The 14,675-nt window shown below is 47.4% G+C and overlaps 1 protein-coding gene across 1 annotated transcript; it reads right to left on the minus strand.

Moving 5' to 3' along the window:
• Positions 1 to 728: 728 nt before the first annotated feature.
• On the minus strand, positions 729 to 11,475 carry LOC135823855 (uncharacterized). Its single transcript, XM_065336711.1, has 11 exons — positions 11,316 to 11,475; positions 11,213 to 11,248; positions 10,971 to 11,128; positions 8,373 to 8,499; positions 6,976 to 7,032; positions 6,202 to 6,262; positions 4,946 to 4,998; positions 3,715 to 3,868; positions 2,962 to 3,024; positions 2,280 to 2,317; positions 729 to 1,137 (listed from the first exon to the last, which is right to left on the minus strand). The coding sequence occupies exons 1-11, from the start codon at positions 11,373 to 11,375 to the stop codon at positions 1,024 to 1,026; spliced, it is 921 nt and encodes a 306-aa protein (XP_065192783.1). The 5' UTR covers positions 11,376 to 11,475; the 3' UTR covers positions 729 to 1,023.
• Positions 11,476 to 14,675: the final 3,200 nt, after the last annotated feature.

Genomic DNA, 14,675 nt, shown 5'->3' on the forward strand with positions numbered 1-14,675 from the left:
TCCAGCTCCCGGCAACGGTTCACAAACCACGTTTGGTCAAAATTCTACGGGATCGGGGCCGGGGCAGATCGCAAGATTGCCAGCAGTCCCTTGCGACATTTTACCGTATGATTTTGTTACAACTGCACTGGTTCACATATTGATCGCAATGCCCCGGGATAGGTTGCAAGAGGCCCACTCCCGGCGATATGTGAATCAACGCCATTACCTTTTCGCATACGCACAGAGAGACAGTGGGAACTACATTCGTGTCCCTCAAGATCCCTTTGGCGCTTCACATGTGGAAAAGATCTCCCAATTCTTCGAGACCAGTTCCCGAATTATTCCAGTTTCTTTGACTTCTACTCTAGGAGAAATTTCTCCCGGAAGCTAGAGAAAATGAGAACGCACACTTACAACTTTTTTTGCAGTATTTCAGGCTGGGGGTGCTTGACCCGCATTCTTCAGCGTGCGACTCCACTGCACATCAAGAGTCAAGAGGGTAAGCAATAGCTTTCGGCCAAACCAAACTCAGTACAGGGCTCAGGGCGTCCAGAGCCGTTCTGCTTAGGGCTAGGCACTGAAGCCAGGTGAAGTTCACTGGCCAGTGCTGTATTAAACACAACTATCCTCCCTGTCCCCCCCCCCCCCCCCCCACGTACACACAGAGGCATGTATGCGGCAATTACAGCTGCAAAAGCAGGCAGCTGATGCACACATAGCCGCACATCACCAGTGACAACGGACCATAAAATACTACCAGGATCGTCTGGCATTTTCCAAGAAATGCGGAGGCCGCAAGCAGAACCAATAAATATAAAGCGCTTGACAAACAAACTGAATGCGCACTAGAGTAATTTTCATGAATCACTCAAAATGATCGAGTCCTCGATCAGTCGGTGAGAACAAGTGATCTATGTGTCAAAAATGAACACTCTCATCACCCCTACCAGCCACCCTAACGCTCGTCACGGTTGCTGCAATACAGAAAGCGGAAAATACAGAGCATGGTTTTTATTGGACTATGTATATTGAAATGCTGCTTTACTTTCTCTTGGGTAGCTCACTGTAAATGACTCGCTTGCTAAAGTCTCTGGCGAAGTAGCGGCGCTGAAGGAAGTAGGAGCCCATAGCCAGGAGGCCGATGGCGATACCAAACTGGAAGCAGACACACAGGCAGCAGTGATAATATAAATCAGTGAGAGTGAGTGAGTGAGTGAGTGAGAGAGAGAGAGAGAGTGCGTGGGTGTGTGTGCGTGGGTGTGTATGTGTGTGTGCGTGTGAAAAAGAAAGAGAGAGAGCGAAAGAGAGAGAGTGAGAGAGAGAGAGAGAGAGAGAGAGAGAGAGAGAGAGTGAGAGTGAGAGTGAGAGAGAGAGAGAGAGAGAGAGAGAGAGAGAGAGAGAGAGAGAGAGAGAGAGAGAGAGAGAGAGAGAGAGAGAGAGAGAGAGAGAGCAATAACATAAATTAGTGAGAGTGCTGGCGAAAGGAAGAAGGCTCCTACAGTCCATTCAGAAAAAGATGGACTTCTAGCTTTTGGCCATAAATGGGTCAAACTTTGAGTTTTTTTAGAATTTTTTCTGCAATCCCCTATGGAATCCTCTTCCAATTATGTTTCTGAAGTTTTTTTGTCCAAAAAGCAAGCCATAACAAGAATAGAATTTCGGCCAGGTTTTGCCCCAACAGCACTGAATTGGGAAAAACCATAAAAATCCAGGCCGTTTGACCCCGCCTGCAAACGTGCATTGTGCGGTTCGAACCCCAGTTCAGGTACCCTTTTTGGACCCTTTTTCAAATTTCAAATTTCGCAGCACTGCACTGTGTACGATGAAATCACGAAAAATCGCCAAATACGGGAGCTCGCCAGAGCCAGAGCCCATCTTTTTATGAATGGACTGTAGAGTGGGAACCAGGCCGTAGTGTGCGCATGTAAAAGCAAATTCGTACGTTCCAGCACCCGCACAAGCTATCACACTGCGAGCTGCATTCGTCCCACAGTTGAAAAAGTAGCACGTAGATCACAACACTCTCCCAGTCCGCACTCCGTCTGCATATCCTAAAATGCAGGTTCCATTCGGCAGAGGGCAGAATCCTTTCTTACAGTGATCGATTTTCACTGATCAATGCAATCACCCTAGACTAGGCTAGTCGCGAGCCGCATTGATTTTCAACCAGGGCAACATGTTTTTACATACAAACAGATAACTCGGTGAACACACACCGAGATGCACAAGCACACAGTGTATAACTACTGTTGATAACACACAGGGAAAACAAATTTAGAGCATGGCAACACACATACCTTCGTTAGAAGCCGCATTCTATCGTCATTGTACTGAGCTGTAGAACAGCAGAAAGCGGAAAAAGAACAAGTCAACGAGTTAATGACAGACAATTTAAAGCTAATTAAAGCCCCATTGACAATACCACTTGACGCTATGCAATGCACGACATGCGACACATGCGACCACGACGCACGGTTCCCAATCGTTTTGGTTTCTGCAAATCCCAATGCATTGCATAGTACATGCACATGCACTGCATGTGCACTCCTATATACAATATGAATAAAAGAGGAGTTCCGCTCCTACAACGGATTTTGGCCTCCATTCCATGTGTGTGTGTGTGTGTGTATGTGCGTGTGTGTGTGTGTGTGTGTATGTGTGTGCGTTCATGAGTGTGTGTGTGTGTGAGAGTGTGTGAGTGAGTGTGTGTGCGTGCGCGCACATGCGTGTGTAGAAACTGTAAGTCAGGCTAAAATTAGTGGCGATCAATTCATCAGCCTTGCAAGCTGGTGAATGGTGTAGTGGTCCCAGCACGAGTTGCTACGCCTAACAGCTTGTTCGCTATCATCGCTCCACTGTCGTCACCCGAGCAGAGACCGTTCAACAGACATGTCTCCAGCCACAACAATGAAAACAAAGATAGAATGCACTCAAATTTGTATGTAACACACAGCTACAAGCAGCGTATACAACACGTACCGGATGACCACTCGAGGAATTCTGCAACGTCCTTAGCCATCTGACTGACTGTGGGCGTTGTATCTACAAGAACAAAACAACAGGATCAGCATCAGCTCAGCTATCAGCACCATCACCACCACCAAGAGCGGAACATTGACAAAAAGAAAACGGTGAACACATACAGTCAACCTCGCTAATAACGACTGCGGATATAACGACAATTCGCGAATAACGACAGAATGTTCATGCCCAGAGCAAAGTCCCATCCAACTGTAACACATATAATGAGACTTTGGGTATAACGACACTTCGCGAATATGGACACTTTTCTGATGCCCCGCCGCGTGTCGTTATAAGCGAAGTTGACTGTAGTACATCATACAACATAACATCAAGCCAGAGCCCCCTGCCTCTCCCAAATCCTGAAGGGAGCATCGTTGTATCACAGTATGATCGTACAGCGCGGTGCAGCACTGCAGAACTGGCTACAAGTGTGTGATAATTCGCACCGCATACCGTAATCTCGTGCATAAAAAGAATAAGATGGTCGTATGATCGAAAGTGTACTGTTTCTCTCTGTCACTCCCTCGGGTGCTTTTCTCTCCTGCTTTCTATGTAAATGCAAGCATTTTCTTATATGCAAAAACAAAAATGATGACTGAGAAAAGATAGTATGACCCACATGCTCTACACGCTGCATACAATTAGATGTCCAATTTGGTGGCACTACACGCCCATGACACACACACACACACACAAGGCAACACGTACCGTCGCCCTCCTCGTACTCCATGACGCCAGGGTATAGCGCCTTGGCCATGCCGATCGAGTGTCCGGGAAAGTAGGCGTTAAAGTGCTGCCCCTCACCCACTTTCGCGCCCTCAGGGGCATCATAGTAGGCGGTAAGCAGATGGAAGATGTAGTCCTGCACAAGAAAACAGAAAACAAAGTAGGTTCATTGGATAGTCTCTTCCCGGTTATCCAGTCGGCTCGCCAGCATTGTAAACCCTGAAACGTTAGCGTTGGTTTTAGTTCGCGATTTGCGAGCACAGACAAATTTGCACCTGGAGATGTTTGCGATTGGAGTCAGTTTCCTCAGTTTCTTTACTACAGTTCTACGTTTAGCACAGGCTTGCTTTTGCAATTTCATACGTATCGTGAAAACCGCGATTCTGGATCGCAAAGGTTTCCGGGTTGACAGATGATGAAAATAGGTTGGAACAAATCCACACCAACAAGATGAGCGCAGGGTAAAATGCTACCAGTCATGAAATTTCCTCACCAGCCTGGATTTTCGTGACAAACAAACATATGCAGCAAAGAGATGTCTTTACTGCGGTGTGGGTATCCCCAAACACTGAAATGGCGACCAGAAGTGCAAAGCTGGACACGTCCCGGTTACAGCGTTGTATTTGTAATCAAGTGGTGTGCTTCACTGTCCGAAGAGTGCTCACTACCCATGTAGGCCAGAGCCTTGTACACAAGAGAGATTGGAAGCTCCGTCACAACTCTTGAGTTTCACGTATTACTACGAGCATCAGGCAACTGAACTTAAAAGTTGCGACTTCGGCGGTAATGGTCATGAAGTTGATTGTTCCAACTAGCCAACTTGGAACACACGCTTCTTGCCGAACTTGACACTTGACTGACTCACGACTGCCATCCGGAGCACACGAGGAGCAACTGATCGTTGTATTTGTACATGTGTACGTCCAGCCGCATCTGTGCCACTTCCAGGGCGTCACGGGCCGTGCAAATTGAGGGTGCCAAATGTGCACTCTGGGTTGATTTCACCGAGCGCAACTGTGTGTGTCATGTACATACAAAGTGGTTCCCTACATAACATATTTAATTCGAGCACACCACTCCATCAGGACTTTCTTCCAGGACCTAGTTCCATCAATATGATTGCAACATCACAATGTCAACACTTGCCCTACAGTGCTCATTGGGAGAAAAAGCAAAGAAGTTCGAAAGCCATCAGTAGCTGTCAGGAACTTACCGGGCCACCATGTCTACCACGGCTGATTGTCATAAGATCGGGAGGCAGGGCACCTGAGCAGGAGGAGAAGAAGGGAAACAACTTAGAACAAAACCAACACTACAGGCAGACAGATGCGTCAAGAAAAAAAGGACAATCAACAAGTGCCACTGGCGCCCAAACATATCCAAATCTGACAATTGTTCAAAGAGACCTCATTCAACATACCCAAATGTCTCCAGGCAGATAAATAAGTAGGGCTCAAACGGTCACGGTTTTACCCCTGACGGTTAACTGCTAAGCTAACGGTCGGTTAACCGGTTATAACCTATAAGCCACGGCAATCCTGCGGACTCCTTTTTTAACCGTATATTTGACTATACTCATTCAAAAAATGTACCCTATTCAGTACAACGCACACATGTACATTCTCTTGCATGCTCATTCATACATACTCTCACACCAAGAGACCAGATATCTAGATATGACCGAGTTGACAGCCCAGTACGCGTGCGACAGCCAGCGAAAGTGCACACTTTGCAACGACCTGATACTTGAAAAATTGACTGAAAAGTTACAGCGTAACCGTTATCTTTATCGGTTAACCGTTAATTCTTCGTAACCGGTCTGCAACCGGTTAATCGGACTAATCGTTTGAGCCCTATAAATAAGGTCAGCAAGAGCCAATGTGTATACAGTCGGCTCCTGATATAACGAACACCATAGCGCAGGAGAATTAGTTCTTTATAGCCGACGTTCTTTATAACAGAAATGCACCCACACCACACAAGCAACATGTCATGCCTGGAATGTGGGCCTTGACTGTATGAGTGCACTTGGTTTACACGAGGTTCCACAAGATAGGGTTCATTTATAAAGAAAAAATATACAATTTGTAAGGGGCATGGATAATGGTTCACTAGATCACGAAATTCTCTATGCGTGAGTATGCTCCTGCTCTTGTAGTAGTTGAGCACTCCCATGTGGGGTAGTGCCTTTGCTGTTTGCATTACGCAGAGCTCACTGACTAGTCAGCTTGAGCACTCTGGCAAGGTACGTTCGGGCCTGGTATAAATCTGGCTTTGGAGAATGTATTTTTCACAGCTATCAGGTTCGGCCTCATTTGTGCTGCGCTGACGAGTCCCCAAAGGACGAAGCAGCATGCTGCCCGAGTACACAGATTGGGAGTATGTTATCTGTGGAGTCGACTGTATTTGGTGTTTCAAGAACAGAACTTAACTTCAGACACCCCACCACCATTAAGACAAACAACATACCACCATTGGCCGCGCGTGCTTCCTTGTCGTTCTTGTATGGGCTGGGAAGAGGATCGAAGGGCTGAAACAAGGCAAAGAGAAGAGATGTCACAGACCAAGATTCGTCCACAGTACATGATAGAACCCTGGCCAGGCAGCAACAAGTGTTGAACTGATCAGGTATGATTAGATTGTGAGACTGTTCACACCCATATCCGTTTAGGTCTTGGTATATGCAGCATCAGGATTGAACCATAACAATGTCACATGAAGGAGGTAAGGCCAAGTAAAAAAAATGATTGTTTATCGTTTAATTTTTCACCCTCCCGGCCAAATTATTTCATTTTTTAGTACCGGTAAATGTACTGTATGCACTACGATCTACGGGCTCCAATCAGGATGGCTATACATCTTCGAAGGCGAAGTCCACAGATTGAACCATACATGAAGATGCTATGGATTTGAAAAGTGAAATTGATTATCAGCTGCCTGATTTTCTTTGCTGTCCTACGGTGGTTGTTTCACTTTTCCTTATTTGCATCCTCAAAATAATCCTACACAGAAGATAAATAAAATAAAATAAAAACCCTCTCGTCCGTCCCGATTTCTCGGGAAAATCTGACGATCAACCATCAATATAATTATTTTGATGGCCTAATATGTAACCAACCAACAAGTACACACTTTTTTTGGAGTGCACACACATATATTTGTACAGCCATAAAAACACAGCTGAATGCGCGTGCACATATACTAGTACACACAGCAACGGAACACAGTTTATAAGACGCTCACCCGACCAGGCCGCTGGAACATATCTCCATTATCATCGGGACCATCCTCATACAGGTGCTATACACGAAAGAACAAACAAAGGAAACAACAGAACACAATGATTAGGCTCCACGTCCTTCGATGCGTGGCGCTAACGTATAGCAGTGGCAAATGTTGCCCCCGTTCTACAATCATATCAGGGATCGATTTATCCGGGTTCGCATCGCAGTTTGCGAATCAAAATTCACTGGCTGCGATTCGCTTTTCGTTTTTTATCGCCCAAAACTGCGATGCACTACAAAGACCAGTTGTGTGCAGTCTACATGCGACTGTTGTACACACTGCTGACTAGGGAGTAGTATTTTACTACTCCAATCAACTGGCTTGTACTGCTCAGTCCGCGCGGGTCGCGGACTCGCGGATCGCGCTCTTTCGATTTTGGACACTGCACTAGCACTGGTCGTACATGACTGCAATCTTCTGAAGTTTTGTACACGGCGGTGACTTTTCCTGATGTTCTCCTTTCTTCTTTCACTGTCAAGCTCAGTTTGTTTCTGTTCGACAAATCACACAGTTGAAGTCGATGGTTCTTAGTCTCATGTAGCCAACATGTCAGTGAATCTGATCAGTGATTCACTGTCCAGAAGAGGGACAAAGAACTGGACGCGCCAGGAATGTCGATTCGTTTCGATGAAGAAAAGGAGAAAAGCGAAATTCGATGCGCTTTGCACGAAATGTCACAATCGTTTGAGCGCTTTCCTGAGGTTTCTTTGTCGAAGGAATCAGTGGAACTGCCCTGTTGAAAGACATTGTGTTGTGAAGAACTCGAAGACGAATGGACGCTGAACATGTAACGTGCCCAAGCGAAAACTCTAACGTAAATATTCAGGTCGAACATTCGCTTGGAAAAGCAAATAGCAACTGCAGCTATTGTCTTCTGTACGAAATCCTGCTATTGTACAGCTATACATGTAAACTTTTGATGAAGGAAAACTGCTAATCAATACTGGGAGTTGCTAATCAATTGTAAAACTGTGTAGCAGTGACTGCTATGCAAAAAAATCAAAGTATATCGATCCCTGCATATGCATAATGTGCGTACACAAATCCATGGCACAAATCTTCTGCCTATCACCATTATAATTGCAGAAAGATGAATGGGTGTACATGCATGGGACGAAGCAAGGAAAACTAATGCTTGCGCTAATGGGCTGGAGAGTAAATTTTCACCAGCACTTGTTCACGTTGCATTATCTCGACTCCTGTTCGCCTATCCACCGTCGTTCCATAAAATGTAAGTACACTGAATTTGATTTCTGCTGAAAAATTTCTCTAGATTTCTCTAGTTTTGAATTGGAGCCCTTTAAATGAAGTGGGCTCCTCACAAAAAAAGGGAGCAAATGGACATGTGACCTCACCTCGGCCGCCATAGCCTTGATCTCCTTCTCAGTGTGGGAAACATCCACAAGCTGGAACCAATACACCATGTCCATGCTGTGGCAGGCAGCGCATACCTGAGCATACACCTGGTATCCACGACGAAGTCTGTGACAAGAGCAGAGAGCAGTTATCGCAGCATTTCGGCCACCATCCATTATTATAATACAGGTGTAATAGTGCTAAATAACAGTAGCTCGCCTGGTCCTAAAAAAGGATATCCAGTGCACTATAGGCTGCACGGACAATATGATCCCTGAGCACGTTGACCATGCAATAGCTACGTTGGTTTGCAATACAGTAATGTCGCGTATGAAAGCAGGTGCTTATGGCCATATAAGCCAGGGTTCAAAAAAATTCACGGTTCACGTGAGACTCGGTTTATCTATGGAGGCCGAGTTTTCCGCATCCGTAGGAACGCCACCACCCTTCAAGGATCAAGGCGCAGATGAAGCGGGGTTCAAGCCATGCTTTTATTCAAGTTATGCTTCTACGTCAACATCATCAGTGTACTGCATACTGCATGTACTGTGCAAGTACATGCACGTGCACGTGTCTTTGCAGAGAGCGGTTTCTACTCAAATCGTGCTTCTGTGTCACGGCTCGCTTGGAAAAATCGGCTTCTATTCGAGTCATGCTTCTATACAGGTTATGCTTTTATACACGACACTACGGTACGCAAGTGGTCTTGACCAGCACGGAGCGGTTGCTTTTGGCGTAAACACTCCATTTCGTAACCAATGCAACAAGAAGAAATAATAGGAAATAAGTGGAATACACATTGTAATGTTCCACTATTATACCGTATGTCAGCGCCTTTAAAGCCATGGCCGTATATTCAAAACACCGCTGCTTTCCGAGATATTTAGATGCAAAATGACTCACCCACTGTGCCATGCCATAAAAGTCAAAGTCCACACATAAATTTCATTACTGAGTGTTCAAAGCGCGGCCTATGCTCCGGAAAATACGTTACGAAAGTTTTCACACTGGCCTATGCCCTGCGATATACTGAACAAATCGCACGACACACATAGACGTCATTAGTCGTTTGGGGTACAGCGCGCTTGACGTCTATTTTTCCCCATGAAGCACGGAAAGGGTTAAGTTGTCCACTGCAACGCCATTGCTACATGACGGTCTGTCCACTGCGTGCAACATGTGCGTTGCACATCAAGGTAGACTGGATATACTTTATATCACAGAATATTGTGTTTGTGAAAAGACGTAACGTTTGGATTCCACCGCGGCAGAACCTTACATGCAAAGTAAGCTGGAGCTACATGCTCCGAAGCCATGCACTCCTCCCGCTAACTAATAGTGCTCCCATTCTTTAGAGCAAAACCCAGTAGGAGAACCTTTATTTGTTTCCTCATGTGACTCACACACACACACCACACCTCAGACACGCCCATCGCGTAAGGGATGATAGCGAACAGCTATGTTAGACATAGCAGTTACTTGTGCTTGGATTACACCATTCAACAGCTTGCAAGGCTGATGAATTGACCGCCACTATTTTCTCGCCTGGTATCCACCACACAGCTGATTGAAGTGGCTTTTTCTGGCCAGTGAATCCCAAATTTTTTACACCACACACACACACACACACACTATTTGACGCCCATCGCCGGAGGCGATGATAGCGATGCTACAGCAGAAGCCATAGCAACTTGTGCTGGGATTGCACCATTCATCAGCTTGCAAGGCTGAAGAATTGACCACCACTATTCAGCCTGGTCTACACCACACAGCTATGAAGTGGCTTTTTCTGGCCAGTGAATCCCTACTTTTTGGTCTATTTATTTTTTTTCCCGCACACACATCACACCACATACTCCGGCATGCACTGGCTGTTGGTAACCACCCAGAATGAAAGAAAAGTCAGGAGTCTGAGAAAGAGAAGAAAGACGTGTGTGACCATGCTCGTCGGGAATCGAACCCGCAACCTCTCGATTGGAAATCGCTGCACATACCACTGCGCCATATGAACACACACACCACACACACACCACACACACGCACACACACGCACACACACACACACACACACACACACACACACACACACACACACACACACACACACACACAGATAATACAAGGTGCATGCACATGTGCTCTATTGAAACGCAAAGCTACGAGCACATGAAGTCATTCAGTAATCTACTGCTGCATCACTAGTAGTAGACACTACCATTATTAAATCTCCTCGACAAACTCAACATGACTCAGTTCGAAAAGCGACAATATTCAAAATTATTATAATCTCCTCGCGCTACTGCTAACTGGTAATTGGTGAGTGCAGACACACAGCCGTTGCTAGGCATATACTCACTGTTACAGTACAAACGACCAGTATTTCGCACCCTACGTGCATTTTCAATTCAACAAAACATGATGCGCTTTCCTCACAAGTCCAATTTCAAACTGAGTATATCCTGAACAGATTGTATACCTGAACAAGTGTGACATGGAATGTACACATGATTTTACTAGAAAGGAGATGGTTGAAGCAACAAACATACTGTGAGCGACAACAGAAAAGCTACCTTGAGAACATGTCAATTATCACTTACGCTGCATGATCGAAAGATCTGAAGATACCCTTGTAGTACCATGGTAGCTTCGATGGCTTTATATCGAATTCTGAAGCAAAAACCTGTCCTCCGATGACGAGACCAGTGAACAGACCAGCTCCACCAAGAGATCCAAACGCCTTGGCTCCCCAATTCAGCTGCAGTCAGTCATCATACAAGCCGTAGCCATCCACTGTCACACACTACAAATCTACGATACGAACACCTTCGCCACAACTCACCGATTTTTTACTGCCATTATTCGCAGACGTAGATGCCTGAAAATAAAGACAACAGGTACGGTTAGGGATATCCTTCAGCCTTGTTAGAAACGCCATTGCTAACCTGGCGCAAAGAGGTCTGCCCGGCTTTCAACGCCGATCTTCCGAGACGACAGGCCGCCATTTCCACAGCTTCGAAGCTTCTCTTTGCCCTCGTCCCTGGTTCTCAATGGTCAACAGCAAAACACACAAGTCATGCAAAGACCAAAAAGCCAAGCCAAGCCAAGCCGTTGGCTGCATGCGCTGCATGAAAGTCAGTGAAGAATCTTTTACTTGCCTTGGTGATGCCCCAAGATGTGCTAGCATGCTGCGCGGATATGGCCCCGGTCCTCCGCGCTTGCACGGCGGGCGGGGAGCGCGGTCGCGCACGTGCATGTGCGCCCACAGTGATCTGGCTTGCGCGCCTGTCTTTAGTAACTACAGTAAGATCGGGCGCCGAAGAACACCTCGCCGAAGAACACCCAGGCTGGAAAACCGGCAAAATTTAAGAACAGTCCAGGCTAGAATTATCAGATTTAAGAACACTTTTAAAATTTGGAATTTCCACATGAGTGCAGTATTTAACTGATCGGCTTTGAGCTCGCCACAACACCTGTACATAATAATAATAATAGTCATACATGTACGTTGTCATACATGTACATGTACTTACACGAAGTTGCGAATTTACACGTAGATCTACATTGTACATGTATGGGAGGTGAGTACATGTCATGTACACGTGTAAACAGTAACTGCTACATGTACAGTCATTCCCATTTACGACACCCACTAGTTTAGAAGTACCACATTGCACTACATGTACATGACAAACGTCATGACGTCACTCGACTCGCCGCGCGCGTGTGAATAAGAACGGTCTGGCTAGAATGAAAAATTTAAGAACTTTCCTAGGCTGCGCTCGAGCCCCTGCGTTCTTCGGCGCCCGATCTTACTGTAGGGAGGTTCTGCGTGAAACGTAGAGAAATCACGTAGAGAGCAGGTGTCTGGGTTAGAGTCTACGGCTTCGCGTGTTTTGGCTCCAGATTTCTACGCGGAGATGGGGTTCTCTACGTTGTGGCACACGCAGAGAAAATGCGTACGGATTTGCTGGGTATCGATCAACTGCATGCAGAAAACTGCCAAATATGGAAGGGGAAATTCCCAGTACACATTCCACGCGGCCACGTGACTTCTCTAGGTGAAACGTAGAGCAGAACAGCATTTCTTCACGTTACGGGAACGCGAAGAAAGTTCGCGTGATTCTTTGCGTCGCGTTCCCAAAACGTAGAGCAGAACCTCCCTACTTTACCATGCTTTACACTCGGTCGGCCGCGGCCAGCAGCGACGGCGGGGTTTTTTTGTGACCTGATTCTGCACTGCTTGTTGACGTGACGCGCACATGCCACATATACATGCACACTTTATACATCAGTGACGTCATCAGGAGAAGGCAGAGTCGGAGAGTCCCACATTCCCCCCGGCCCTGGGCCCCCAACCATAGAACCGTATGGCCGGACAAACCCCGGTTCGGACCTCGTACTAATTTTTTTTTTTGGGGGGGGTGACTTTGGAAATACAATACTGGTACATGTAACTAAAAATCTAGTAAAAGATCATTGACATTATCTAACAACAACAGCAACAACAACCCACCACCACCAATAACAACAACACAAAAATGTCCAAAGTCAACCACCGCCATCCCCCCCCCCCCTGTGATAGAGTGGTCCCATGGTAACAGGACTTGGCCAAGCATGCGCATGCTCCAAAGTTGTTGCGCAATGATGTAGTGCCGGTTGTTGTGTTGAGCCCGATTTTGATGGCGGCTGGTATGTAGTCTTTTCCTTTTTGTACTTCCCGTTTCATGTTTGTTCAGTCCTAATAATTATAATATTCCCGTCCTATCCGGTTGTGTTGCTGTGGAGTCCGGGAGGAGAGTTTTCAGTCACAAGTGGTGCCGAAACCCGTTTGCTGAACCTAGTCTTATTCGTTTTTTCTGACAGTGTTTTTGGTCGACGGCCTGTATAGTGATGGCGTCGGGTCCTCGCGTGGACAATTTGCTGCGACCTTTTCGGGGGCGCGATGATAATCTGGATGAATTCTGGCAGAAGTTCCAGGTGGTGGCAGGCATCCAGAAGCTTGAGTCGTCAGAAGCCCGGATGGCCGTACTCCCATTGTATTTGTCGGGTGATGCATTCACTGTTTGGTGTGAGATGGCCAGTGATGATCAGAAGGACGAGGCCAAGGTAAAGCAGCGGCTCGTGGAGTCATTTTCAGTCACCCCTGCCGATGCCTACCACCAGTTTGTCAAGCGGAGGAAGCGTGCGGACGAAACTGTCGACGCCTACTTGGCGGATCTTCGGCGGCTGCAACGGCTAAGTGGACACAAGGAGGCAGCGGACGGCAAGGACCCGATCCTCTTGGAGCAGTTCCTGGTGGGGCTTCCGCCTCACTTCGCCGTGCAGCTTCGTTTGAATGCAGCCTCTCAACCTGCTGGGGCTACGGTAAGCTCAGTTGCAGCCCAGGCCCGTGCCCTTTGTGCTGCGGGCAGCTTAGTCAAGGAACCCGTTGCTGCTCTGGCAGCCAGCCCTGCTCGACGACCCAGTGGCAGTTCCACCCCTAGTCGCCTCTGCTATGAGTGTCATCAGACTGGGCATTTGCGGCGCGATTGCCCGAACCGGCAGAGACGTCCTCCTGTTTGCTTTCATTGTCAGCAGCCCGGCCATGTCAAGCGTCAGTGCCCTCAGCTGAAGTCTAGTGGTGGTGCCAGTTCTTCTCAGACGCCCACTAGTACCGCCTGTGCTGCGGGCTCTGGCTCGTCGACCACGGGCAATGCCTGCCTCAGTGTCGTGGCAAGTCCCTGTTCGTCGCTGCCCAGGATTCATGTCTATAGTGAGGGCCAGGCCAGGCTGCGTGCTGCCGTGGATTCCTGCTCTAGTAAGTCCTTGATCAGCTATCGCGTTGTCTCCGAGTTGGGTGTACCCGTTCAGCTCGTAGAGTCCAACCCGCGCATTACCGCCATCGATGGGCAGGAAGTTGTGGTGTCTGGGCAAGTCCGGTTGACTGTTCATCGTGACGATGACAAAGTGCACCTGCCTGAAGTTACTGCTGATTTCCTCGTTGTCGACACCTTGGATGTGGTTGACGCTGATATCCTTCTGGGACTGGACATTATCTCCTCCGTGGGTGGCGTGCACCTTGGTTATGCCCCCGATGGTGTCCTCGCAACCGTATGGTTTGGTCGCCAGCGTGATCCGTCAACTGCATCCGATACCACGTCCGAGTCTGACAACCCGGAGAGCTCCGCTAAGTTGCCACGCGATGTCTCTGTGTCACGAGATGGGCCGAATGTCACCCTGTCCATGGGTGATGCTGAGGTCGCCTTCGACGCCGAGCGTGGTTTTTGGGAAGTCCAATGGCGTTGGTCGGCAGGCGCACCACC

Source organism: Sycon ciliatum, chromosome 8, assembly GCF_964019385.1.
Source record: "Sycon ciliatum chromosome 8, ocSycCili1.1, whole genome shotgun sequence".
Classification (NCBI taxonomy): Eukaryota; Metazoa; Porifera; class Calcarea; order Leucosolenida; family Sycettidae; genus Sycon; species Sycon ciliatum.

Coding starts and splice junctions, on each gene's coding strand:
- LOC135823855 (XM_065336711.1), bottom strand. CDS start 11,375: ATGGCGGCCTGTCGTCTCGGAAGATCGGCGTTGAAAGCCGGGCAGACC. Junction 11,129..11,212: donor ATAATGGCAGTAAAAAATCG/GTGAGTTGTGGC, acceptor GACTGACTGCAG/CTGAATTGGGGAGCCAAGGC. Junction 6,263..6,975: donor TGTTCCAGCGGCCTGGTCGG/GTGAGCGTCTTA, acceptor GCCTTGTTTCAG/CCCTTCGATCCTCTTCCCAG.